General features: G+C 42.1%; 1 protein-coding gene across 7 annotated transcripts in view; it reads left to right on the forward strand.

Moving 5' to 3' along the window:
- The window catches only part of TGFBR3 (transforming growth factor beta receptor 3), a 301,195-nt gene that overhangs the window by 122,769 nt on the left and 150,446 nt on the right, over positions 1–27,980 (forward strand). For all 7 annotated transcript variants that reach the window (XM_040360043.1, XM_040360045.1, XM_040360046.1 and 4 more), the window contains exon 4: positions 20,881–21,018. In XM_040360043.1, the coding sequence (XP_040215977.1) occupies positions 20,881–21,018 (138 nt within the window). The remainder of the gene's footprint in view (positions 1–20,880; positions 21,019–27,980) is intronic.

The raw sequence follows: 27,980 nt of genomic DNA on the forward strand, positions 1-27,980 counted from the left end.
GTGTTAGGGTTTTGGTTATGTATACTTTTTTATACTCTGTATCCATTAATAAATATAACATTTTTAACGTGGTTAACAGTGAAAAATAACAGGAATATTACAATCCAGTTAAAATTTGTTGAAGGTTTAATTGTTCATAGAAAGTGGGTCTATTAATGTGTATGTCAATACAGTAGCAGTGATAAACAAAGGATGTTATCTTACATACCAAAGGATACAGAGTATATTATTGACCTGTGAAATTCTTCACAAGGATAGCTGAAATATAAGACTTTAAAACTGTCAATTCTAAGTTGTTTTCATGAGGAGGAAGGTGGAGGAAAGTTGAACATGGGAAAATGTGTTTTATATTAATATAATTAATTTTTAAAGATGAGTTCTGCATTTTAATTTCCAGAAATAGGTAACACTCTTCACATAACTACCACAAATTCAAGGAAGACAGCTATTTCTATGTAACTATATAATACAACAGCACTTCCCCAGTTTGGACATGGACTGTGATAAAACAAATTAAAAAAAACAGACTCAGGTTCTATTCCTTAACCATTCTATCCAAAGATAGGAAAAGCATTTGACTAGCGTTCCAATTTAGGCTGATCAGAGAGAGGGAAGAACAGTAAAAAAAAAAGATGCGACCTTCAGATAACCCTCCCTTGACCCAACATGCACATCCTTTATTCAACACATTTTGTCCCTTTCACTCTCTCTGAGACACAGGGAAGGAAAAAACAGATTATCTTTAGTCATCTCTACTTTATCTGTCAGACAGATAATTCACCAGCTAATGTTCTTGATGCTGATCTCCCACGGTCCATTAATACAGATGTTTGCACCCCTAGGGAGATCACATGACTGCAAAAAAAAATGTGTATGATTTTTATGGAAGACAACTTTAAAACTATTGAACTTTTAACTTTTTTCATTGTATGGTCGAGCATTCTACTTATCTGCATTGAGAGGTAGCACATACATAATGAGATGACTGATCCAGAAAGAGTAATGCCCTGTACACATGATCGGAATTTACGATGGGATAAAATCCGATTAAATTTTCCATCGGAATTCCATTCAAGCTGTCTTGCATACACACTGTCAGACCAAATTCCGACCGTCCAAGACACGGTGACGTAAAACACTATGACGAACCGAGAAAAATTAAGTTCAATGCTTCCGAGCATGTGTCGACTTGATTCTGAGCATGCGTGTTTTTTTCTCCGTCGGAGTTCCACACAGACGATCAGAATTTCCGACTGGATTTTTTTCCATGTTCTATTTCTAAACTCTAAAAGTCCTATGGGGCCCACACATGGTCGGAATATCCGATGAAAAAATTCCGTCTGACTTTTTTCATCGGAAATTCCGATTGTGTGTACAAGGCATAACAGTTAGCATGCCCCCTCCCCCCCCACACCCTATTGGCTGGTTCTGTCTATCACTCACCTTTCTACTGTAGACCTTAACTGCTATAGTGTTGGTGCATTTTAGAGATCTGATCAAAAAATTTGTTTCTATATCCACTGTAGCACTAACCTTTTCCTCAAATGCAATAAAGCTCACTTCGAACATATAGGTAAATGAAGGCCCTTGCCAATGTCAATCAGTGCTGTGGATGTTAGCAGCCATCAAGTTGTGTCTGTGGATAATCGTCTTGCTGACCTTACCATGGGGCTTTATATTTATTATCATAAACTGCAGATTAAATATTCCATCAACTTCATAGTGAATCTCAAACAAAGTGACTTCTGAAGCTCATCTTCAAGACAGAACTATTTTATAGTACCAAAAATTGCACTGCATAGAGTGAATTAAATGTGGAAAAGCACTTCAGTGTTTGTGAAGACCCACATTTTAGCATTGCAGTTCCTTTTTTTTAAACTAAATGGCTAGTTACGGTAAAGTAGATTATTTCTTACATTTTAAAGGTTCACCGCAACATAATCAGCAAAATCTCTCCAATAATAAACCTTGGCACAGTGTCAAGGTGTAATCAGATCCTTAACCCCGAGGTTTCCAGCAGTTATAGGCTAGATTGTGGTTGTTGGGGGTCCACAAGAAAGCACAGGGGCACAGTACTGAAATGTCTTAGTGATCAGCAAACCAACGAGAGGTCAGTTCTGGCCTGGAAACACACAGAGAGATCTTCAGATAAACCAGCATCCTGAAAACCTTCAAAACAAAGGAATTCCCAATCGGTTCTCAGACCTCAAACAATTCTGAGTGAATATTCCTTCCTGCTAAACCAAAACACAAGCAGGAAGTCCTTTAATCAGGAACCTTATTGAACAAGGGTAGCAGGGTGTCAGAAGGAAAACACCAAGTAGTTTATAAACTATCCACATGTAAACAGCAGTAAATATGCAAAGATTACTTACACTAGTTTAACACTGCCTTTAATGATTTGTTTTCAGAGATCACCTTTGATAAAATATAATGTTGCTCACATTTTTTAAATGGCCCCTGTAAAAGAAAAGCGTTCATACTTAACTATCTAACAGGTGCTGCTAAAGATTGTCCTTCCAACCCATCCAGTATATCTTGCAGTAAGTAAGCATACAGTACCAGAGATTGTAGCGACAATAGCTAAGAAGTCAGGCATATGTGACAAAGAAATTCAGATCCCGTGCCTGTTTAGACACAAGGCTCAGCTCACGTCAGCACTTTGCAACATTTCAATAAAGTAAAAAAATAAAAATAAGCAGTGTAAGAATATAAGACACCAACTCCCCTCGCCACTGTTACACATGAACACCAGCCCGCATGCTAAAATGGCATGGTAGTCTGGTGTGAACAAGCCCTTAGAAGAAGAGTAGTCTCTCAGTGCAAGTGAATTAGTCAGGTCTGTCCTCGCTGAAAAGGTTATTTTGGCAGTCAATAAAGAGACCCTTACGGCTGGGTTCACATATGGACTAAAATTTGGATCTGATTCTCATTGGAACCAGTGAACAGGAATGCACCGGACACCATGCTGGAAACCATGGCTTCACATATGAGAACTTGGCCTCAGTGTAATGCTGACAACCCAGATCTCAAACTCCTGTATATGCCTCCTATCGACTTCAATACCTGCTCCAGGTGCCAGTTCTAGAGAGCACAACGTGCTATATGGATCCACTGATAAAGCAAGCCAAGACCACACACTGGCAATGTTAACCATGATGATATAGTTTAAATGCTGGCTTCAGCTCAGTTCCATTCTGTGACAGACCTATGACTAAGCACTAGTTTCAGTGCGAAATGCGTCAGGAGTCGGGTTTTATTTTATTTTGCTGTGACTTGTAGTGCTGTCATTTTTAATAAAAGGCTACAATTTGTTCAGAGTGCGGCTGTCCAGAGACCATCTTTGTTCCGGAGCAAAGAGGAATAGCATAGTATGTAACTTGCGTGACAGCTTTGTGTTATTGATGAGGCTGCTGCAAAATGACAGCACCCAGCAGCAGTCTCAGGACTTTTGGATGTCTACACACATAAGGCGTGTACAGGCAAACGACATGCCTAAAATATGTTAGGATGTTAAGTTACTATATAACCTTATGGGAAAATTGTTGCTGGGAATAATTGGTCTAGCGATCACATTGTTATTTCATTTATTTACTTTTACAAACTAATAGGTAGATTCACAAAGAGTTAGGCCGGCTTATCAGTAGATAAGCCGACCTAACTCTGAATCTACGCCGGTGTTTGTTTAAGCGTATGCTCAAACAGAGATACGCTTAAACAAAGCTAAGATAGGCAGGCTTGCGCCGTTCCATCTTAGCTTGCAATGTTTCTGATGGCCGCTAGATGGCGCTTCCATTGCGGCCGGCGTAGATTATGTAAATGAGGGGATACGCCGATTCACGAACGTACGCCAGGCCTACGCCGTCGAATTACATCGTTTCCGTAAGGCCTTAGGCGGCCTAAAGTTAGAGCTATGCTCTAGTGGACTAGTAATGTTAAAGTATAGCCGCCGTTCCCGCCGCGAGGTTCGAATTTTTTACGTCGTTTGCGTAAGTCGTCCGCGAATCGAGAGTTACGTTGTTTACGTCCACGTCAAAATCAATAGGCCCGTACGGCGTACTTAGCCGCAATGCGCCCTGGGAAATGTAGTCGCCCGGCGCATGCGCAGTGTCAAAAAACGTGAGGTCAAGCCTCATTTCCATACAACACGCCCCCCTCCAAGCAATTTGAATTAGGCGCCCTTACGCCCGCTCGTTTTAGGCTACGCCGCCGTAGATTAGCAGGTAAGTAGATTGTGAATCACTACTAGCCTAACTAATTTACGGCGGTGTAGCCTAAACAGGCTAGGCTGCGCCGTCCTAAATTTAATCCCATCTCTCTGAATCTACCTATAAGTGCCGGTTCACACTTCCACGACTTGGGATCCGACTTGTGTCGCCACAAGTCGCGCGACATGAGAAAATCCATTGAAGTGAATGAGAGCCGTCTTAATGAACACTACGGAAGTCGCTCCGACTTCAGAAAAGGTTCCTGTACTACTTCAGGGCGACTTCTAGGCAACTTGTACCCATTGATTTCAATGGAAGTTTCCTCCAAAGTCGGATCACTGTCTTAACTGAAGCAACTTTACAGGAAAATAAACGTTTACTCAGGCAAACTCCTCCCTCCCACAGAGCTGATTATTCTGTGATTGGCCACAGCCAAAGTCGCCTGTCCTGGAGGCAACTTTAAGTCGCGTTGTAAGTTGCTCCAAGTCACCTTGCAAATTTGCGCTGTAAGTCCGGTTGCCCCTGTGTGAACCGGCACTAAGGGTTTGTAGTAGTGGGGCTTACAAAAAATAACACAAGGTAAGAAATTCTTTAGTACATGGTTTTATAAAACTTTTTAAGATTTACATTTTTTTTCCCTATTTGACTCCATCCCACCGATTCTAGATGGGTTGCTACAGGTAACCTCTCAATTTATCCTTTTACTTCAGTTTTAATGGACAAGGCTGCCGGGACTTGATTTGTGTGTCAGTTCAAGTTTATATGGTGGTCCTTGAAGAATAACATTTCTTTCAGCAACATTTTATGTCTGTTGTAATTTTCTTACATTCCCTATAGAGAGATTTTTTGGGGGATTTCCTAGAAGTGTGGGGGCCAGCTGCCCCATTCTATGTCGTGCTCTCGTTGTATTTTTTACTGTAGTTATGTCTGGCTGTCCTTTCAAGCAGCACCATTCTTTTGACTCGCAGGCAAAGTCTTCTGAACGTTATAACGCCACAATGGTAAATAAATCCTCCACTTCACTTGTCTGTTTATACAGTCAAATTTTTTATTTCTTCTCCAAACATTTTTCTCAAATCCTATACAGAAAATTACTTCTAGAGTCATTAATTAATTGATGAAACGTAACACTTATGCAGTCACAATTTTCCTGTAATTCTGCACAGAATGTTCCCTTACAGTGGTGTGGTGAGTGAGAGGGAGCAAACACAGCTGGTCCTCCATAGTATTAAATAGGAATATCACTGATAAAATCTGGGAGGCCGATTTACTAAAAAATGTAAATAAAATCAGGGATAAAGCACGAACATGCAATTGTATCCAGTGCTTGCATGTGTGTGCAAATTCTTGCTCCCCTGTGCGATAGTGATCCAGGAACCTTAGGCGCAGTTATTGAACTGTATTTGGCACTTTACAAATTATAAAATCAAATCAAATCAAACCTATCTAGAAGATTGATGCATATGGTATGGTTCTAGTTTTCCTCATGCGATGAATATCCAAATAATGTTGATTTAAAGTGTTACTAAACCCACAACAGTAAAATCAGTCTGTATATGCAATAACGTATGCTTGTTATACTCACTGTGGAACCTAAGGGGTTAATCATCTGCATTGTGTAAAAAGGTTGCTTGAGCCTGTCTTCTCTGATCCTCCCCTCCTTCCACTGTCCCCAATCCTTCTCCTGAGATTACAGAGCTTTTGGAGTCATTCTGCACATGTTTTGCAACATAAAGGCTTATTGCTCTGTAGTCCAAAATAACAGCTAGGAGGGCTTTTTTAACCACTTAAGACCCGGACCATTTTGCTGGTCAAAGACCAGGCCACTTTTTGCGATTCGGCACTTCGTCGCTTTAACTGGCAATTGTGTGGTCGTGCGACGTGGCTCCCAATCAAAATTTCCGTCCTTTTTTTTCACAAATAAAGTTTTCTTTTGGTGGTATTTGATCACCTCTGAGGTTTTTATTTTTTGCGCTATAAACAAAAGTAGAGCGACAATTTTGAAAAAAATGCATATTTTTTACTTTTTGCTATAATAAATATCCCCAAAAAAATCAAAAAAAAATTTTTTTTCCTCAGTTTAGGCAGATAAGTAATATTCTACATATTTTTGGTTAAAAAATTGGAATAAGCGTTTATTAAAAGGTTTGGCAAAAGTTATAGGGTTTACAAAATAGGGTATAGTTTTATGGAATTTTTATGAATATTTGTTTTTTTTTTACTAATGGCGGCGATCAGCGATTTTTATCGTGACTGCGACATTATGGCGGACACATAGGACACTTTTGACACATTTTTAGGACCATTGTCATTTTTACAGCGATCCGTGCTATAAAAATGCACCGATTACTGTGAAAATGACACTGACAATGAAGGGGTTAACCACTAGGTGGCGCTGTAGGGGTTAAGTGTGCCCTAGGGAGTGCTTCTAACTGTAGAAGGGCTGGGCTGTGTGTGACAGGACAGTGATCACCGCTTGCGATTACAGGAAGCTGTGCTCACTGTCCTGCCACCTTGTTCACGTAAGCATTTCCCCCTTCTTCCACACTGTGCCACGATCGCGGGTATGCCCGCGAACATCGAATCCGCGGGACCCGCGGTCGGAGTCACGGAGCTTGCGGCGGCGCGCGCGGCCACAATGCCACTTTTTAAAGGGGACGTATATACACATCCTTTTGCCTGCCCGTGCCATTCTGCCGACGTATATCTGCGCGCGGCGGTCGGCATGTGGTTAAACAGATATAACAAAATACGTCAAATGGTATATATTAAACAGACCAAATGGGATCAAATAAGAGAAGTTTATTTTATAAGTCAACATACTCACTTCCAAGAGATGTCTAAACATGTTTTCATCCTCTCCCGGTGTTCTGAAGTAACCTAAAAGATCCATGGCACCAAGCAAAACTTTTAATACACAACGTCCAGTATTAGCTGTGCACTTGCAAAATAAAGGCTGCAACAGTAGTAATGTTTGTTTTAGATTATTATATTTTTTAAGGCATTGTGCCCCAGACCATTTATCATCTTACAAATTACTTTACCCTAGTAATGGGGCAGACACTCTTTGAATATTTTTCCAAGTCTGGTTTCTATGGAGATATCCAGTCATCCACAAAATGTACTATCTCATGTTGGAGCAAAAAACATTGTAACTGTCTTAACCTTTTGACATTAGAGACACACTATATTACCAAAAGTATTGGGACACCTGCCTTTACACACACACATTTTAATGGCATTCCCGTCTTACTCCATAGGGTTCAATATTGAGTTGGCCCACCCTTTGCAGCTATAACAACTTCAACTCTTCTGGGAAGGCTGTGCACAAGGTTTAGGAGTGTGTCTATGGGAATGTTTGACAGTTTTTCCAGAAGCGCATTTGTGAGGTCAGGCAGTCTCCGCTCTTAATTCATCCCAAAGGTGTTCTATCGGGTTGAGGACAGAACTCCTGTGCAGGCCAGTCAAGTTTCTCCACCCCAAACTTGTTCATCAATGTCTTTTTGGACCTTGCTTTGTGCACTGGTCAAAACCAGGAGGGGGTATTATGGTGTGGGGTTGTTTTTCAGGGGTTGGGCTTGGCCCCTTAGTTCGAGTGAAGAGAACTCTTAAGACATCAGCATACCAAGACTTTTTGGACAATGTCATGCTTCCAACTTTGTGGGAACAGTATGGGGATGGCCCCTTCCTGATCCAAAATGACTGGGCACCAGTGCACAAAGCAAGGTCCATAAAGTCATGGATGAGCGAGCTTGAAGTGGAGGAACTTGACTAATCTGCACTGGAGTCCTGTCTTCAACCTGATAGAACACCTTTGGGATGAATTAGTGCAGAGACTGTAAGCCAGTCCTTCTTGTCCACATCAGTGCCTGACCTTACAAATGCACTTCTGGAAGAATGATCAAAGATCCCCATAGACACACTCCTAAACTTTGTGGACATCGTTCCCAGGAGAGTTTAAGCTGTTATACAGTGCCTTGAAAAAGCATTCATACACCTTGAAATTTTCAAGGTGTATGAAGGGGTACAACCAAATCAAGGGGTACAACCAAAAATGGATTTTATGTGATAGACCAACACAAAGTGGCACATAATTATGAAGTGAAAGGGAAATGATAAATGATTTTCATTTTTTTTACAAATAAATATGTGAAAAGTGTGGCGTGTATTTATATTCAGACCCCTTTACTCTGATACCCCTAACTAAAATCTAGTGGAACCAATTGCCTTCAGAAGTCACCTAATTAGTAAATAGAGTCCACTTGTGTGTAATTTAATCTCAGTATAAATACAGCTGTTCTGTGAAGTCCTCAGAGGTTTGTAAGAGAACACACCAGACAGTTCAGGAATAAAGTTGTGGAGAAGTTTAAAGCAGGGTTAGGTTATAAAAAAAAATATCCCAAGCTTTGAACATCTCACCGAGGAAGGGGGTGCGCCCCTGAAACGCGTTGGCTGTACCCCTTTTTTTTGTAAAGGTGAACTAACCCTTTAAGGTAGAATCCTTACACTTTTGTCAGCTCTTGGCTAAACTTTCAAGCTGCCAAATAGCTGACTACATGCAGGACCATGACAACTGCAATTTTAATAGAAATGGAAACAGTGCCTTCTTCAGCTATAAAGGATATGAATGTTTATTTCTGCTTTAAAGTGGTTGTAAAACCTTAAGGTTTTCACCTTAATGCATTCTAGGCATTAAGGTTCAAAACCTTCTGTGTTAAAGCTCCCCCCAGACCCCTTCTTTTTCTTACCCGAGCCCAATCCGATCCAACAATATGCACAAGCGCGAAGCGGCTCCAGCTGCTGTCGCTCTTCTCATTGGACAGATTGATAGCAGCAGAAGCCATTGGCTCTAGCTGCTGTCAATCAAAAGCTGTGACATGGGAGCAGGGGGCGGGGTCGAGTCCTGCTATCTCTGTCTGTGAATGCAGCAGTGGAAATCAGGAGGAAGCACGCACGGGTGTTGCGGGGGCACCCGATGAAGTTCGAGTGAAGAGAACTCTTAAGACATCAGCATACCAAGACTTTTTGGACAATGTCATGCTTCCAACTTTGTGGGAACAGTATGGGGATGGCCCCTTCCTGATCCAAAATGACTGGGCACCAGTGCACAAAGCAAGGTCCATAAAGTCATGGATGAGCGAGCTTGAAGTGGAGGAACTTGACTAATCTGCACTGGAGTCCTGTCTTCAACCTGATAGAACACCTTTGGGATGAATTAGTGCAGAGACTGTAAGCCAGTCCTTCTTGTCCACATCAGTGCCTGACCTTACAAATGCACTTCTGGAAGAATGATCAAAGATCCCCATAGACACACTCCTAAACTTTGTGGACATCGTTCCCAGGAGAGTTTAAGCTGTTATACAGTGCCTTGAAAAAGCATTCATACACCTTGAAATTTTCAAGGTGTATGAAGGGGTACAACCAAATCAAGGGGTACAACCAAAAATGGATTTTATGTGATAGACCAACACAAAGTGGCACATAATTATGAAGTGAAAGGGAAATGATAAATGATTTTCATTTTTTTTTACAAATAAATATGTGAAAAGTGTGGCGTGTATTTATATTCAGACCCCTTTACTCTGATACCCCTAACTAAAATCTAGTGGAACCAATTGCCTTCAGAAGTCACCTAATTAGTAAATAGAGTCCACTTGTGTGTAATTTAATCTCAGTATAAATACAGCTGTTCTGTGAAGTCCTCAGAGGTTTGTAAGAGAACACACCAGACAGTTCAGGAATAAAGTTGTGGAGAAGTTTAAAGCAGGGTTAGGTTATAAAAAAAAATATCCCAAGCTTTGAACATCTCACCGAGGAAGGGGGTGCGCCCCTGAAACGCGTTGGCTGTACCCCTTTTTTTTGTAAAGGTGAACTAACCCTTTAAGGTAGAATCCTTACACTTTTGTCAGCTCTTGGCTAAACTTTCAAGCTGCCAAATAGCTGACTACATGCAGGACCATGACAACTGCAATTTTAATAGAAATGGAAACAGTGCCTTCTTCAGCTATAAAGGATATGAATGTTTATTTCTGCTTTAAAGTGGTTGTAAAACCTTAAGGTTTTCACCTTAATGCATTCTAGGCATTAAGGTTCAAAACCTTCTGTGTTAAAGCTCCCCCCAGACCCCTTCTTTTTCTTACCCAAGCCCAATCCGATCCAACAATATGCACAAGCGCGAAGCGGCTCCAGCTGCTGTCGCTCTTCTCATTGGACAGATTGATAGCAGCAGAAGCCATTGGCTCTAGCTGCTGTCAATCAAAAGCTGTGACATGGGAGCAGGGGGCGGGGTCGAGTCCTGCTATCTCTGTCTGTGAATGCAGCAGTGGAAATCAGGAGGAAGCACGCACGGGTGTTGCGGGGGCACCCGATGAAGAAGAGGGGCCAGGAGCGCCGGCGTAGGACCCCAGAAGGAGCGGATCGGGGCTGCTCTGTGCAAAACCATTGCACAGAGACGGTAAGTATAGGCATGTTTGTTTAAAAAAAAAAAAAAAACTTTTACAATCACTTTAACACTGTCGCAGAAAGGGGAATTTTACATTTAGATTGTGTTAAATACTACAATTTTCATGTACATACGTTAATTGCATGCTGTGTTCTTTATGTCTGCCTGGAGCTGAACTTTAAAAATTTTCCTGTCTGCCAAATGGTCTCTTTTTTTCATTTTGTGCAGTAACTGTTATGTCAGTTCCAGCAGTTCCCTAGATTTAAAGTGACATTTTGTTTGATATGGAGGGCATATATCCTCTCTAAGATTTTTATTGCTGTTCACATTAGGAATACTTTCTGTCATTTCACGTTGTGATAACAGTGTTCATTGGGACTTTGACCAAAGGTACAGGAAACAATGACCCAATGTAGTTATGGAGACTCCTCAACGGATATGGAAAGAGAGAGAGAGAAACTGTTCTAACTCTTAGGCCTCGTACACACAACCGAGTAACTTGTTGGGCGAAACACATCGTTTTCCTCGTCGAGTTCCTTGTTAGGCTTGTCGAGGGACTCGACAAGCTTGCTTTGCGTAAACACGGTCAAGACAAAATCTCCTCGTTCTCAAACGTGGTGACATACAACACATACAATGGCAGGGGAAGTTCGATTCCACTGGCACAACTCTTGGGGCTGGTTTTGCTAATCTCATGTGTTTGCGTGTTAAGTAAAAGTTTGTTAAGAGACGATTTGCACTTTTCAGTCTGTTACAGTTTGAAAAATGTGTTATCTCCTTTACAAATGCTACTTTTACTCCCCCCCGTTCTTTATTCTGAGCAAGCGCGGGTTTCTTAGCATACACACCAACGTGTTTCTCGTCGAAAACCAGCCCGACGAGGAACTCGACGAGCCAATTTGAGACTCCCGTCGAGGAAAAAGAACTTGCTCTCTTTTTTGCTCGTCGAGTTCCTCGACAGTTTCCTCGATGAAAAATGTACACACGACTGGTTTCCTCGGCAAAAAAGCTCTCCCACCAAGTTTCTTGATGGATTCTGCCGAGGAAACCGGTCGTGTGTACGAGGCCTAACTTACTCCTCCCAAAAGAAGAAAAAGTTTTGTTCACTTTAACACATCAAACATATTTGGTTATGAAAAGATAATAAAACATCAATTTACTTACTGGCTACCAATGTCCCTTTCTAGGCATTATGACTGTTAGATCTTAGCTGTTGGCCCTTATGTATGGCGTTATGTGGAGGTCTCAGTTTCCCTCTTTCATTAATGATGGGAAAATCATAAGACCAGACATCCTATTGGAAAAGAAGGAATAGCTCCTGATAGTTCATTGATATACACCTGTAACTGAAATATCAGTTTGCATTAATGGATCCAAACTCTCACAAATTATTACTTGGATCTGTGGAGCACTCCAGAACATGATTTTATTTTTTTATTTATATAAAAATATACAGAGTTCTCATTATTTGATTCATATATCCCTGCAGTGTGTACAAGCTCTTGGCTATTTATATGAGCTTCATGTGGATATGTGCATGCCTCACCAGTACCTGAATGTCAGTGTTACTGCGGTGACAATGTCAAAATGTGCCAGCAGGCTGTGGGTTGGCATGACTGCTTGTGATCCAACTTGGAAGCCCTCAGGGAAGGGTGGAAGTGCCACAAATAAATAAAATAAGCAATGCTACCCCAGAAAAGAGTTGCCTGTTGGATCACTAAGTATGATTTAATTGAAAGCAGAAAGTAGCAGTCCAAGTAACAAAAAGTAGTCCAACACGAGGGCTTATGGAAGGGTGGTAGTGCCACAGCTAAATTATAAACGCAATGCCGCCCTAGAAAAGGAAGAGCCTGGGGATGCGTCTTGCTTGTTGGATCACCAAGTATAATTAAATTGAAAGCAGGTACTTAGAAAAAATATAAAAATTACAAGACTTTTGCACAACCAGAACATGTGCAAGACCATATTTGGTTTAAAGCTCAGTTCTTATTTCATTCTCCCAGCCCCCAGTATTTACCCCTCTCTCCCCATTTACCTTTTTCACATGTCTTCAGGCTGGTCATGCGATGTGCAGAGCCTCTTCCCTGACACTGGGCAGTCATCAGTAATGGCAAGAGCACTCTGTATTACTGTATGTGAGTGCAGGGGGATGTGGTGACTTAGGCAGCCCATATATGATTCATTTTGTTTATCAATCAACCAGTGGGTTGAACAAACAAAAAAAAATACTTGATTCACCTATCCACACATTTGAGGTGGATAGAAGAATCCTCCCCGCTGAACTATTGTATTCTGACAGCACTACAGGCTAAAGCTAGCAGAAATTTTCCAGCAGGGCGTTTGATCGGTAGATTGACTTCTGTACAATCACCCTGCCCATACTTCTATACAACCACTCAGTCCTTTATTCTTTAATCGCTTTATTCTTTTGAATTTAAAGTGATTTTAAAGGCTTAAGGTTTTTTTACCTTAAAGAAGTATGGCCAAAACTTTTTTAACAATACTTCTCCTGTGGATCACAGGAGTGCAGTCCTGCGCTGATGTGGCCCATTTTAGCTTTAGCCTGCTGTCAGCTGACATCACAGAGCTGGTCCCGGCTCTGAAAAGATCCACCCAGAAGCCTGGACCAACAGCTGGCTCAGCCTCTCAGTGAGCATCTGAGAATCTGAGCCAGCTGCTCCCGCCCCTCCACAGCCCAGTGCTCCAGTGAGTGCTGGAATGGCAGAGCAGAGAGCTGGTGACTAACAGTCACCATCTCTCTGCAGGCTAAGGACTAAAAGCTGAGAGATCAATGGTGCTTGACGCTCAGTTCTTGGTCTTAGAAGTGGCGAAGGACAGCTGCATCTGTGATCGGTGCTGCAGCCATCTAGATGAGTATGATTTTTTTTGCAATTACCATACTTCACTTTTAATGTATTCTCTGCAATACGGTTAAAAAAACCTTCTCTGATTAAGATCCCATAGCTCCAATCTCAATCCTCCAGCACTGCTCCTGAGAACCATTGTCTCCTGTCAATCAAATTGTGGTGAAGGAGCAGGGCTGGACTGCGCTGTCTGCATCTATGGATGCAGACCGTGTGGCTGGGGATCAAGCCCGCATGAGTGCCTCTATAGGTCGCAGATTCCTATGGGGGCACTCGCTGAAGAGAAGACGTCAGGATCGTCAGCGGGGAACCCCAGAAGAGGAGGTTTGGGGCTGCTATGTGGAAAACCACAGCTCAGGTAAGCATGACATATGTATTATTTAAAATAAAAAGGCTTAAAATCACTTTAATGATGATGGGCATAATTTAACCCACTTTCACATTCCATTATACCAATAGTCTATTTGTTGGTGCCAGCAGCTTTTTGTCCCATTCAGTTTGGCAGCACAGTAATATCCCCACTGAGTTTTGCAGCCAGAGTTGCTTTTTATCTTTAACATAAAAAAAAAAAACAAAGACCGAGTTGGGTTTTAGGTGTTTGGGTTTAAGTTGGTTTTCAAATGAAAAATGATGCATCTGTAGTATCACACAATGAGCCCTTTACAATAGCAGCCCCATCTTAAAGCGCAGTTCAACCCAAAAGTGGAACTTGCGCTTAAACCACTCCTTGCCCCCTTACATGCCACATTTGGCATGTCATTTTTTTTTTTTGGGGGGGGGAGTGGGGGTTTTGTTAGGAGTGGGATTACTGCTTCACTTCTTCCTTCCGCCCAGGGACCGCTTAGGCGACTCGTCATATCATCCCTCCCTGTAGGCGATCGCCTGGGACATGTGACAGGTCCCAGGTGATCGCCTGTCCATTCCTAGAGCACAGCGTGGCTCGCGCATGCGCAGTGAGTTCCCAGCCGTGAAGCCAAAAGCTGTCATGGCCGGGTGCCCACAGTCTGAATTGAGGCGCCGGCGGAGAGGGGGGGGAGAGGAGCGACGCTCTGGGCAGCCGCGTCGCTGGACAGTGGAGTAGGTAAGTGTCTGTTTATTAAAGGCCAGCAGCTACACTTTTTTTAATAAACATAAATATGGCTGGAACTCCGCTTTAAGCAGGATCATCCTGCTGCTGTTTACTTTTGCTTGGCAGTTTTACAGACGTTTCTTTTATAGGAGAACACATAAAGGGAGATTTACTAAAACTGGAGAGTGCAAAATCTGGTGCAGCTCTGAATAGGAACCAATCAGCTTTAAGTTAAAGCTTACCTGAACAAGCTGATGTTAGAAGCTGATTGGCTACCATACACAGCTGCACCAGATTTTGCACTCTCAAGTTTTAGTAAATCGACCCCATAGGGTGCTGTTGCGTCTAAATATTCTAGCTGTAGTACCAAGATTCACCTGCAGGGGCACTGGATGCAAAATTCCAGATCATCCTATGTTGCTACATGAAGGAGTGATGAGCGCTATTCCCATTTTGCTCTCTTGGAAAAAAAAAGTTAAGATATGTTCTGGGATTGTGATTCACCACCTTAAAATGCCTTTCACTGCACAAGAAATGATAAGAGTTTCTGATAGCAAGCAATTTGATTTAACACCGTAATTCCTTGAAGGCTGTAAAGTGATAAATCTGTAGGTTGAACTGTACTTGCAGAAACGGTGCTCTTTATGCTATACATATTTCCATTCATCTTTTTTGCATTCATTATGGGCAATCTGTACATTGTCTACTTATCCTTAAAAGCTTTAATGGTAAAAATGAAATACCTTTGTAAATTAAGTTTAAAACATGCCATCTGTAGTTCATGATGTGTTCAGAGCTGACAATTCAGCATTTTAACTGGAACAAGTTATTTGATGCTGTAAATGCGTGCTGTGAAGAGATGTGTAGAGTCCTGTGTGCTCCATTGAGGGTCTTGTGGTTGGCTTTCATGGTTTGCTGAAAGTACAGTTGTAAATGTGTATGTGTGTGTGCGATGGACGGAAGCTTGTATGTCAGGCTTGACACTCTGGATCTTTGCACAATGGCCTCATTCACCATACATGACATTATAACCCTCTGCTACTAAAGCATGAAGTTTTGTTGAAATGGAGGAATTTGATGCATTGAAAGTGATGTTTGAAAGGCTTTGCAGCTTACCAGTTATGTTCTTAATGAGGTACAATTCAGGGCATGACAGGCCACTGGTTCAATACTTACTAATTATCAGATCAGACACTTACAGATCTGAATATGAGGCTAAATTGTTCATTGTAATTTTCACGTCACTGCAGTAAAATCCACAAAAAACTATAAGTTTAAAGAGACCTTTGATTGATCAATATATACTGTATACAGTATATTTGGCAATAAATAAATTCATATATAAAAATATATTAAAATATGTACAAATATATAAAGTGATATTTACAACTATTGCTATAATGTTAATTACCAAAATGTTAAACAATTTTTCTGAAATGTAGTACAGTGATACCTCGGTTCACGAACTTAATTCGTGAACTGACTCTGGTCGCGAACCGAATTGGTCGCGAACCGAGGCACATTTTCCCATAGGGTTCAATGTAAATCCAGTTAATCCGTGCTGACCTTTTTTTGGGGGTTTTTGAAGCACAAAAATATGAAAAAAATTACAATACACATTAGTACAGTATAGTAATGTATAAAGAGAGGACACTAACCTTGCTTGAGATGACTTCTGGCATGGAGGAAGGCAGGTGGGAGGCAGTTATTGTTTGGTGGGAGAGTCCCCCTCCATAAGGACATCAGGGGTATCTCCTTCAGTGAACTGTACAATACAGCAAGGACAGTACTGTAGTACAGTACAGTACTGTATGTGCTAAAAATCACACCAAAAATCAAAAAATCACTCAAAATGTTTGCAGAGTACTCACAGTACTTCTTTCTGTGTGTCTTCTTCTCTCCACGGTCTTCCTACAGAAAGTCACGACCATGTGACAGCCTGGAAATAGCATTAAAATGGCCGCGGCTCCTGTTCGTGAACCGAGGCGGAGTTCGTGAACCGGAGCATATTTTTATGAACTTTCCTGTTCGTGAACCGAGTTGTTCGTGAACAGAAGCGTTCGTGAACCGAGGTATCACTGTAGTTATAATCCTAGGTAGATATAGACTTGTGTAACATAAGCACTCATGTTGCTGATGCCAACTCTACAGGATCACGTAAGACTTCACTCACTGTATAATTAAAATTTTACATGCGTGCCTAAATAAAAAACTGGGGTGTACTGGAGAATGTTGCAGACCTTTCCTATTTCGGCCACAATCACACTTGTGAAAAGGCCCAACAGCATAACATGCAAGAACCACAAGGAGGTTCCTGCCGATTAGCTGTGGTGGACAGCCCCATTGAAATGGAAGGCTGCCGACTCTCACAGCTAATCACAGCAGCTCGTGTGTAATCACTCATGCAAGTGATCTCCCCTGAATCGAGAATATCTGCTGGACACAGCTGCCTCCGGGGGACCCTCAGCTGTGGTTCTTACATGTGTTCGATGTCAGGCCCATTTGCAAGTGTGAATGTGGGGTAAGATGATGGGTACCAGTTGAAGTCAACACTTTCTGAGTCAAAATACCTGCTGATAAGTAGCTCTGACTTTACTCTGCTTTCTTAAACCAGATATGTTAAGGCAGGTTGTGCCCAACCTTTTGAAGGCCGAGGGCCACTTAAGCGACTTAGTAACCAGTCGCGGGCCGCGATGAGCGGAGTGGGCAGATGACAGGTCTGTGTCTAGTCTGCATATGCGAAGCAGACACAGCCCAATCTTCTCAAAAGTCTGTTTACACCTGCTGCTCCATAGAGATGAATGGAGGGTCCGATTGGGTCGGACCGATCATGTAAAAGGGGCCTAAGGCTGTTTTTACACTGATGGTCTGCGGTCTATCGCGGCGCAGTGTACCTGTGGTTTTCCCGCCGGTTAGCTGCACTTTGCCATAGACATCTATTATATCCTGCAGGTGTGGTGCACTTTCCGAAAAGCCGCTTGCTTCCTCTATCGCCGGGCTTCATTTACAACACTGATGCTCTCGGATGGCAGGTCGGAAACCTGCAATCTGGGCTTGCCAACCAGCCATCCCAGACCAGGAGGTTGCGGGCCACATCAGTGGGCTCCACGGGCCACTGATTGGGCACCCTTGTGTTAAGGTATATCTAAAGCTTTTTTTTTTTAAGCAGTAGAAAAAAAAACAAGAGATTGCCCTATGTGTTTCATTCGAGAGATCTCCATTTACTTCCTGTCCTGCAGATACAACCGGAAGTGAGCAGCAAAGCCCTTCCCAGGTTTTACGAAACAAAAAGTGAAGTTTGGGACTTTAAATGAGGTGTGTGAGATCACACATCTCTATCTCTAAATCTATATGCAAAAAAAAGGATTTGTGACTTTAAATGAGGTAGGTCTAGCATGGCTAAAAGATGAGTCAATGTAAGAAAACAGGTTTTATTCAATATGTTAAAAAACATGACATGGCAAAATGAGTACATGCATGGTAAACAAGCATTCCAATCACATATTATTAACCAGATATTCATGAAAACAATAATAGCCACTTAGAGATGACGTATTGAGGTATAAAACAGTTGTGCATCATAAAGAATCGCTTTTAACCCCCCTGGCGGTATTCCCGAGTCTGACTCGGGGTGAGATTTTTGTGCTACGATTGGTAACCCCGAGTCAGATTCGGGCTCGCCTCGCAGAATCCACAGGCTTGGTTTACTTACCTTGTCCCTGGATCCAGCGATGCCACTGCGCTGTGTGAGCGAGCGGGACCTCGCTCGATTCACACAGTGCCTCTGTGTGCCGCCGATCTCCGTTCCCTGCGACGTTAAGACGCACGGGGGCGGAGAACGGCGCCAAATTCAAAAAGGTAAACAAACACCTTACATACAGTATACTGTAATCTTATAGATTGCAGTACTGTATGTAAAAAATACACACCCCCTTGTCCCTAGTGGTCTGCCCAGTGCCCTACATGTCATTTTATATAATAAAAACTGTTCTTTCTGCCTGCAAACTGTAGATTGTCCATAGCAACCAAAAGTGTCCCTTTATGTCAAAAATGGTTTTAGAGCAGCTATAAAACAGCGATAATAAATTATAATCACTTGCAGAATTGTGCGATAGCGATTTGTGGGGAAATTCGTCATAAAAAGTAATGACAGCGACAATTCTGCAACTGAGCAAATTTCAGTGATTTTGAGTTGATTACATTATTGAATAATTTGTATTATAATTATGTTATTATTTGTTATAATTATTTATAATTATTTTTTATATTATAATTTATAATTTTGTTTTTAAAAAAAATTCATACCCGGGATGCCTACTAGACTTTTGTTTGGTCAGATTTAAGTGAGTTATTCCTAAGAATTACAGGCCTACAATATAAAACGCCAAATTTCCTTGCAAATAATGGTACCGCTTTCAGCACCTTTTTTCTGAAATAATAATACCGCCAGGGAGGTTAAAGCAACATGGTGGGGGAACTTGGGAGTGGATGAAATAAAACCATCTAAACCAATAAAACCATCTAAACCAGTGTTCCCATTAGAAGACTTCTACCCTGATGGCAACTCACAATTTCAGATTTTCCTTCGCTTTCAGTCCCAGTGGCAAAGTTCATCAGGACAAAGAGAGCGAATAAACTATTTTAACATGGATGTAGACAGCAATTAAAACCTGTGAAAATGGGGTGTAATGATTTTTGCTTGTCATAAGACAAATGAGCTCTAACCTGACTTCATTATTGGGGAAACAACATTGGTAGCTTTGGGTATCTCAGACAATAAATAAAAAAATGCTTAAAGGTTTCACTGATTTAAAAATAAAAAGCTCTATGAAGGCCATGAACAACATTCCATAACAATAAACAAATCTGATTGGAAAAAAAGGTATTAAAGGGGTTCTAAAGGTACGGTTTTTATTTTCTAAATAGGTTCCTTTAAGCTAGTGCATTGTTGGTTCACTTACCTTTTCCTTCCATTTCCCTTCAAAATGTTTTTTTCTTTGTCTGAATTTCTTACTTTCTGTTCCTCCTCAGTAAGCTTGCCCCCATCATCCAAGCCATTCTGGCAGGGGGTTAGTCAGCGTGCTCGCCCCCTTCCTTGTGACTACATCCCTGCCGGGAGACACTGTGAACGTTCACAGGGATGTAGTCCCAAGGAAGGGGGCGAGCACGCTGACTAACCCCCAGCCAGAACGGCTCGGATGATGGGGGCAAGCTTACTGAGGAGAAACAGGAAGTGAGAAATTCAGACAAAGAAAAAAAACACTTAGGCCTCGTACACACAACCGAGTTTCTCGACAAAAACCAGCAAGAAACTTGCTGGGAGGTATTTTTTGCAGAGGAAACCGGTCGTGTGTAAATCTTCATCGAGGAAACTGTCGAGAAACTCGACGAGCCAAAAAGAGAGCAAGTTCTCTATTTCCTCGACGGGAATGGAGAAACTTGCCTTGTCGAGTTCCTCGACAGCCTAACAAGGAAAACGATATGTTTCGCCCGTCGAGTTCCTCGGTCGTGTGTCGAGGCTTTAGAGGGGAAATCAAAGGAAAAGGTAAGTGAACCAACAATGCACTAGCTTAAAGGAACCTATTTAGAAAATAAACAAACCTTTACAACTCCTTTAATGATCTTCCCTTTAGGCCATTTGGGCACAAAGTGAAGCCTGCCCCAAATGCTTCTCCATCCTGTTCTCTCTAGGATGGACCAGCCATTAGGACAAGTGCCCCCTAGTTCTACACGAGTGGGGTCCTTCTGAGCTCCGCACATGTGCAGTGCACTAGCTCTTGTCACTGCAGATGACTTCAGCAGCTGCCACGTTCTCCCGTCACCTCATCAGCTCATTGGAGAGCACAGTGCACATGTGAGGTTGTAAGGGGTCACCATCCCATCCAAAATGAAGATTTATTTTTTTGCCCTTATATACACTTTAAGATAGTGATAGATGTGGGTTAACTATTTGTATTGATTTTAGTCTGATCGTGACAGTAGTATGCAAGTGTGGATAGTTGTGTACATGTAGTGTGTACAACCAGTTGTGTTTACTCATGGAGTAGTCACCCTTGGTTTCATCTCATTATTTCCTTCCTTAATCTTATGCAATTATTTGCCAATCTGATTATAACTTACTGGATCAGACAACAATTATCATTTGTCTGTGGAATAACTTTACAAATTGCTGCATGGTACATACAGTGCTTTCATAATATCTATTATTGATGTCAGACCAGCTGTACCAGTGCATGCAGTTCTTCACAGGGTTGGAAAATACATGTCCTAATCTTGTTTCATTATGTTTGTTTACAGGTCGCGTTGCATCTGACCCCAATCCCGGCAATCTCAGTTCATCATAAACCTCTGGTGTTCATCCTAAACTCCCCACGGCCTGTGACGTGGGAGCTGAAGACTGAGAGGCTAGCAGCAGACGTTCCAAGATATTTCTTTGTGAGTATAGCATATGGGTGGTTGCGAAATGAGTAGAAATGGTATGCAGCTACATATGGAATAAATATGTCAGGTTGTTTTAGCCTGTCGCTGTTGCTGAGTATACAAAAACACAGTGTTCCTTAGGGCTCTAAGAAATATGGGGTTGATGAGAAGTGGTAAACATTATAGCCTTGTATCTCCCTTTAAAGATGTCTTAATACTAAAATATCACATATTTATTCCCAAAGGGACCAAGGGCATGAAGAACTTGGTCCCGTCCAAATCTATCCCTTGGTTGCAAAGGAGCGTGGTAGGACAGCCCCTCCCCCCCCCCTGATGTCTGCTAGAAAGGAGATTGTTTTATGAGTGGCACCTCTGGTCTCTGGCAGCAGAGGTCGTTCTGCAGAGCAGCGCTGCCTTTCACAGGAATGGCACAGCTTGCGACACATCTAAACAAACACAGCACAGCCGATACACCACACATCTCTGTGGCACGAATTGATCTTTCGCTGTGTCATACACAGCACTGGCCCAACATCTCTGATCATTCATAAAACTGATCAATCACACAGCACTGCTGCACTGTGTGATCCATTGGTTGGGTCTGTGTATGTTTATAGGCAGCTGGCAGATAAATCACACAGCCCCACAGGGTTGTGTGATCCTTTTATTTTTATGAATATATATGATCAACGCTGCTTGTCACTCCAATCTGTGGCTTTGTATGATCTGTTTGTGACTGATGTATACATACAGGGTACTGGCAGATGGATTACACAGAGCCAAGTGATATTTTATTATCATCAGGGAACAAGCATGGCTGCTTGATCATTCATAATAGTTAAAGATCATCGACTTAGATAAGGAGCAGGAGTCTGTGATGGCTCTAGCGGACCCCCCCCTCCCCCCTCCCTAACACACACTCACTTAAACACCCATAATTTGGGCTTCAGAATGGGATGGAGCCACAGTCAGCATGAAAGTGGTGATTAGAACAGAACCAAGTAATATACTGTATGTACTTGGTCCCCTGGGGAATAAAATACCTTTAAAAAAAAAAACTTTTTTTAAAGGAACTGTGCGAATTGAAGCTTAAGATGCATGCAGGAAGCACATTATTGCCAATTTTATTGAAAATTCAAGTAAAAACAAAGCTATTGCACTGTATATAATGCAATATAAGATCCCTTTCAGATAAGCATTCATTCCATCTAGTTTTTCTACACATCTATTCAGGACAAAATGGAGTTGATTTACTAAAACTTGAGTGCAAAATCTGGTGCATGGTAGTCAAGCAGCTTCTAACTTCAGCTTGTTCAATAGTAAAATCAGTCTGTATATGCAATAAAACATGCTTGTTATATTGTGGAACCTATGGGGTTAATCCTCTGCATTGTGTAAAAAGGCTGTTTGATCCTGTCTACTCTGATCCTCCCCTTCTTCCACTGTCCCCAAATCCATCTCCTGATAGGACAGAGCCTTTGGAGTCAGTCTGCACTTGCTCAGTTTGGTTTGTATTGCTAGAGAGTTTTTTATTCTTGAGAGGGTGCATGTGATCAGCACAGGGCCAATCAGCACTATCCAGACAGAGAGTCAGGGGTCCTGCAGCCTCATAGGACAGTCCGTGGAGAATGAAAACTCCTCCTACAAGCTTTAACCAGACACTGATATAAGTCATAAGACTGCTATATTCTGCTAATGAGAAAAGGTTTAGCAGTTTAAATTAACTAAAATAATTTCATTTCCATGTTCTGTGTACTGTGGGAGACCAGATATAGGAAATGCAGGGTCCTGGATTTAGTAACACTTTAAATGCACTAAACTTTCTAACTTTAGCACAGTTGGTATGTTGACTGCATAGCATTAATAACTCATCAAATTTTTACCTGTAACTGGTAACATACAACTTTGACTTCCCCTACTTTCTGCTACCCACAGACCCCAGATACAGTGTGGCTTCCCTGTCCTCTGCCCAGGCCTTTGCTGTATGTAAGAACGTCTCTGGGGCTATATAGATGAATAGTAGAGCTGTCTGACAAGTTTTATCAAAGGCTGGCCTGTGGAGAGGATGTACAGCTGTACCTTTACAAGTCCGGTGCACTCACCGCTTTTATAATTCTTAAACCACAGGGGCATTGAATTAAAATTGAAGGAGTTACAGTCAGTAAAATTCTCATTTAGCAGAGGCCTGAATCTCATGTTTTTGCTATGACTCGGATCCTAGTACAAATGTAATCATTTGCGGTCTATCAAAAGTGGACAATGTACAATTTCTATAGCTTTTCAGTAATATTTATTGTCAATTTTCAGTGTGGCCATCTGCGTGCCCCTTTATATCAGGTGTCCCTATTAAATTTTAAATTCCCCTCTTCCATCAGTTGCACCTATCCAAGTGCTTCCATACTTTCTAGCGCCACACAGGGAGGTGGAGCGGGCTGCAGGTCTGGATGGAGGAAGTTCAACTTCCATCCCTCTTTGATGCAGGGGTGGGGCATGCACAGAATATCATTGGTTGTTAGGACATTGGCAGTCCTAACAATCAATCAATGCAGAGAAGGGGAAAGGACCTGCTCTGGGGGCTGGTGGCCCACATAGACTGCCACTTGTTCTGAGTCTGGGCTGCAGTCTAATGATACCTGCCTTAGACAATAATCGCATTCTCCCCTTCAAATTGGTTCCCTTGCCCATCAGGCCCTATTAACAGGTGCTTGATGCAGATGTTGAGTTAGTGTTGGAAATATTTTAGATTCCCTGTATAAATCCATTAAAAACAATTCTAGGAAATGCTGAAAAATCTGTAGTGTCTGTCATATACAATATTTCCCACTGGAATGAGTGAACGTATTTTCAGAGCGGGTTGTTGATTGTAATGTTCTGCATTAATCAGTGCTGAGAATGGAGTGTAAGCAACTGTCAGCAGCGGTGGGACATTCACTGCACAAACATCCTGGCTAGATGAAAACACTTCATCATTTACAGGGAGGTGTAGGGAATATACAGTATTCCTTAAAGACAGACCAGTTTGCAAATTTATGCACATAATCAAAAGGACTAGCAGACTTAAGTGGCAGACAATTTCCCCCACAGACTCCCACCCTGCAGTGAACATTAAAGTGTTATTAAACCCACAACAGTAAAATCATTGTGTATAACGCATGCTTGTTATACTCACTGTGAAACCAAAGAGGTTAACCCTGCACATTGTGTAAAAATAATGTTTGATCCTGTCTTCTCTGATCCTCTCTTTCTTTCATCGTCCCCTAATCATTTCCTGATAGTACAGAGCCAGGGGGCAGGCTGCACATGCTCAGTTTGGTGTGTGTTGCTAGAGAGTTATTTTCTTGGGAGGGTGCATGTGATCAGCCCAGGGCCAATCAGCACTATCTTGACAGAGGTCCTGCAGTCTCAAAGAACAGCCAGAGTAGAATGAAAACTCATACTATAAGCTTTAACCAGTGCCCTGCTGTACAGTGATAGAAGTCACAAGACTGCTCTAACTGCTGATGAGAAAAAGCATTTAGCAGTTTGTATTTACAAAAAAAAATTCATTTCCATGTACTGTGTACTGTGGGAGACCAGATATAGTGAATGCAGGGTCCTGGGTTTTGTAACACTTTTACCGCCCTGGCGGTAATGCAGAGTGTGGCTCGGGGTTAAATTTCAGTACCATTAGCGGTAACCCCAAGCCAAACTCGGGATTGCATTGCAGAATCCTGGTCCAGGTTACTTGCCTTGTCACCAGGATCCTGCAATGTCCCCCCATTGTGTCTGCAGGCTGTGTCCTCTGCCCGATGTATTGTGTGCCGGGCTCCATTGCCTGCGAGCATCGCAACGCATGGGGCGGAGCCCGGTGGCAAATTCAAAAAGTACAAAAAACATAACACATACAGTGCACTGTAATCTTACAGAGTACATTACTATTAGGGATAAGCCAAACACCCCCCCGGTCGGTTCGCAGCAGAACATGCTAACAAGCAAAAAATTTGTTCGAACACGTGAACACCATTAGTCTATGGGGCACGAACATGAAAAATCTAAAGTGCTCATTTTAAAAGTTAATATGCAAGTTATTTTCATAAAAAGTGTTTGGGGACCTGGGTCCTGCCCCAGGGGACATGTATCAATGCAAATAAAGTTTTACAAACGTACGTTTTTTCGGGAGCAGTGATTTTAATAATGCTTAAAGTGAAAAAATAAAAGTGAAATATTCCTTTAAATTTCGTACCTGGGGGGTGTCTATAGTATGCCTGTAATGTAGCGCATGTTTCCATGCTTAGAAAAGTCCCTGCACAAAATGACATTTCTAAAGGAAAAAAAGTCATTCAAAACTACTTCTGGGTATAATGAATTGTCGGGTCTCGGCAATACAGATAAGTCATTTAAAAAAACGACATAGGGTCCCCCCCAGGAACCCTGAACCAATTAAAAAAAATGCGTGGGGGTCCCCCTAAATTCCATTACCCTTCAGGTATAGGAATATTAAGGGGAATCCTGCGCCAAATAAAAAATAAATGGCGTGTTGATGGGGACAAGGGCCTCATCCCCACAACCCTTGCCCGGTGGTTGTGGGGGTCTGTGGGCGAGGGGCTTATCGTAATCTGGAAGCCCCCTTTAACAAAGGGGACCCCCAGATCCCGGCCCCCCCACGTGAATTGGTAATGGGGTACATTGTACCCCCACCATTTCACCCAAAAAAGTGGTAAAAAAAAAAACACACACACAGATTGGAACAAGTCCTTTAAAAAAAAGAATTCCAGCGCTGTAATCCTTCTACGACCGGCTGCCACGAAAAATACAGTCTCCATAGGAGGTGCCCGGCCAAATGACACGCGACCCATCTGACAGCTCATAAATAATCAAGGGTGGGGCCACCGGTGACATGGACGGTTGACCCCAACCCCTCTGACTTAACGGGGGTTTCCTGTGACGAGTCAGATGGGGGCAGGGTCACCCGTGACACCACGGGGAAACCGCCGGAAACCCCCATTGCGTCAGAGGGGGCGGGGTCACACATCCACATCACGGGTGGCCCTGCCCTCTGTTATTTAAGAGCTGTTAGAGGGGTCGCGCGTCATTCGGCCGGGCACCTCCTATAGAGGCTCTATCGTTCGTGGCGGCTGGTCGTAGAAGGATTACAACGCTGGAATTTATTTATTTTATTATTAAAGGACTTGTCCCAAGCTGTGTGTGTGTTTTTCTAACCTTTTTGTCACTTTTTTGGGTGAAATGGTAGGGGTACAATGTACCCCGTTACCAATTCACATAGGGGGGCCGGGATCTGGGGGTTCCCTTTGTTAAAGGGGTTTTCCAGATTCCGATAAGCCCCCCCACCTGCAGACCCCCACAACCACCAGGCAAGAGTTGTGGGGATGAGACCCTTGTCCCCATCAACATGGGGACATCCTCCCCATGTTGAGGGCATGGGGCCTGGTACGGTTCAGGGGCATGGGGCCTGGTACGGTTCTTTTCCTGCGGCCTGCCAGGTAGTGTGCTCAGGTAAGAGTCTGGTATGAATTTTTGAGGGGAACCCCACACCATTTATTTTTATTTCGCCATGGGGTTTCCCTTAAAATTCATACCAGACCTGAAGGGTCTGGTATGGATTTTTAGGGGGACCCCTACACCATTTTTTTTATGCATTTAGTGCAGGCTTCCCCTTAATATCCATACCAGACCTGAAGGGCCGACGATTTGTTATAGGAACGAAAGATGAGGACAGCCGCACTCCAATCCAACATAGCTTTATTGTAAAAGAACTGGCACTACAAATTACAGCAACGGAACCTAGGACAACTGACGCTTTTCACACTAACTTTAGTGTTTACTCATAGCTGATTTGTAGTGCCTGTTTCCAGTTCTTTTACAATAAAGCTACGTTGGATTGGAGTGCGGCTGTCCCCCTTCTCTTTCGTTTCTAATTGCCATGTGCATTGCCAGCACCCTTGGTTTCTGAGAAGAAGATTTCAACCAAAGGAGACCTGCCTAGAGTGGCAATTTCTGTCTCTCGACAACTCGTTATAGCCGCGAGTAGTTTTAAATGACCTTTTTTTCCTTTAGAGATGTCATTTTATGCAGGGACTTTTCTAAGCACGGAAAACATGCGCTACTTTACAGGCATACTATAGACACCCCTCAGGTACGAAATTAAAAGGAATATTTCACCTTTATTGTTTCACTTTAAGCATTTTTAAAATCACTGCTCCTAAAAAAACTGCAGCTTTTAAAACTTTTTTTGCATCGATACATGTCCCCTAGGGCAGGACCCAGGCCCCCAAACACTTTTTATGACTAACTTGCATATTAACCTTTAAAATTAGCACTTTTGATTTCTCCCATAGACTTTTAAAGGGTGCTCCGTGGCTTTTGAATTTGCCGTGAAAACCCCAAATTTTTCGCTATTCGGCGAACAGCCAATGTCGACCCAAACATAAAGCTCATCCCTAATTACTATATCAAATCATTTCACCTCCCTTTTGTCTGTAGTGCTTTGTCCAGTGCCCTGCATGTAGTTTTATATTCTATATACTGTTCTTTCTGAGTGGAAAATTGAGATTGTCCATGGCAACTAAAAAGTGTCCCTTTACGTCAAAAGCGGTTTTAGACCAGCTAGAAAACAGCAATAGTAAATTAGAACACTTACAGGATGGAACGATGGTGAATCGTGGGGAAATTCATTTTATTATTATTATTTTTTATAATTATTTATAGTAATTTATTATCTTATAATTTATGATTTCATGTTTCAAACTTTATCATACCTGGGATGTCTACTAGAGTTTTGTTTGGACAGATTTAAGTGTGTTATTACTATGAAAAACAGGCCTACAATAACAAACGCCAAATTTATATGCAAAACATTGTACTGCTTTATGATTTAAAAATCGGACATAATCATACCACCAAGGAGGTTAAGGTTTAGATAGAGTGCTCTTTTAAAGTGGTTACACATAACAGCTGAAATGCATTTTGTGTAGACTGAA

Source organism: Rana temporaria, chromosome 7, assembly GCF_905171775.1.
Source record: "Rana temporaria chromosome 7, aRanTem1.1, whole genome shotgun sequence".
Taxonomy (NCBI): domain Eukaryota; kingdom Metazoa; phylum Chordata; class Amphibia; order Anura; family Ranidae; genus Rana; species Rana temporaria.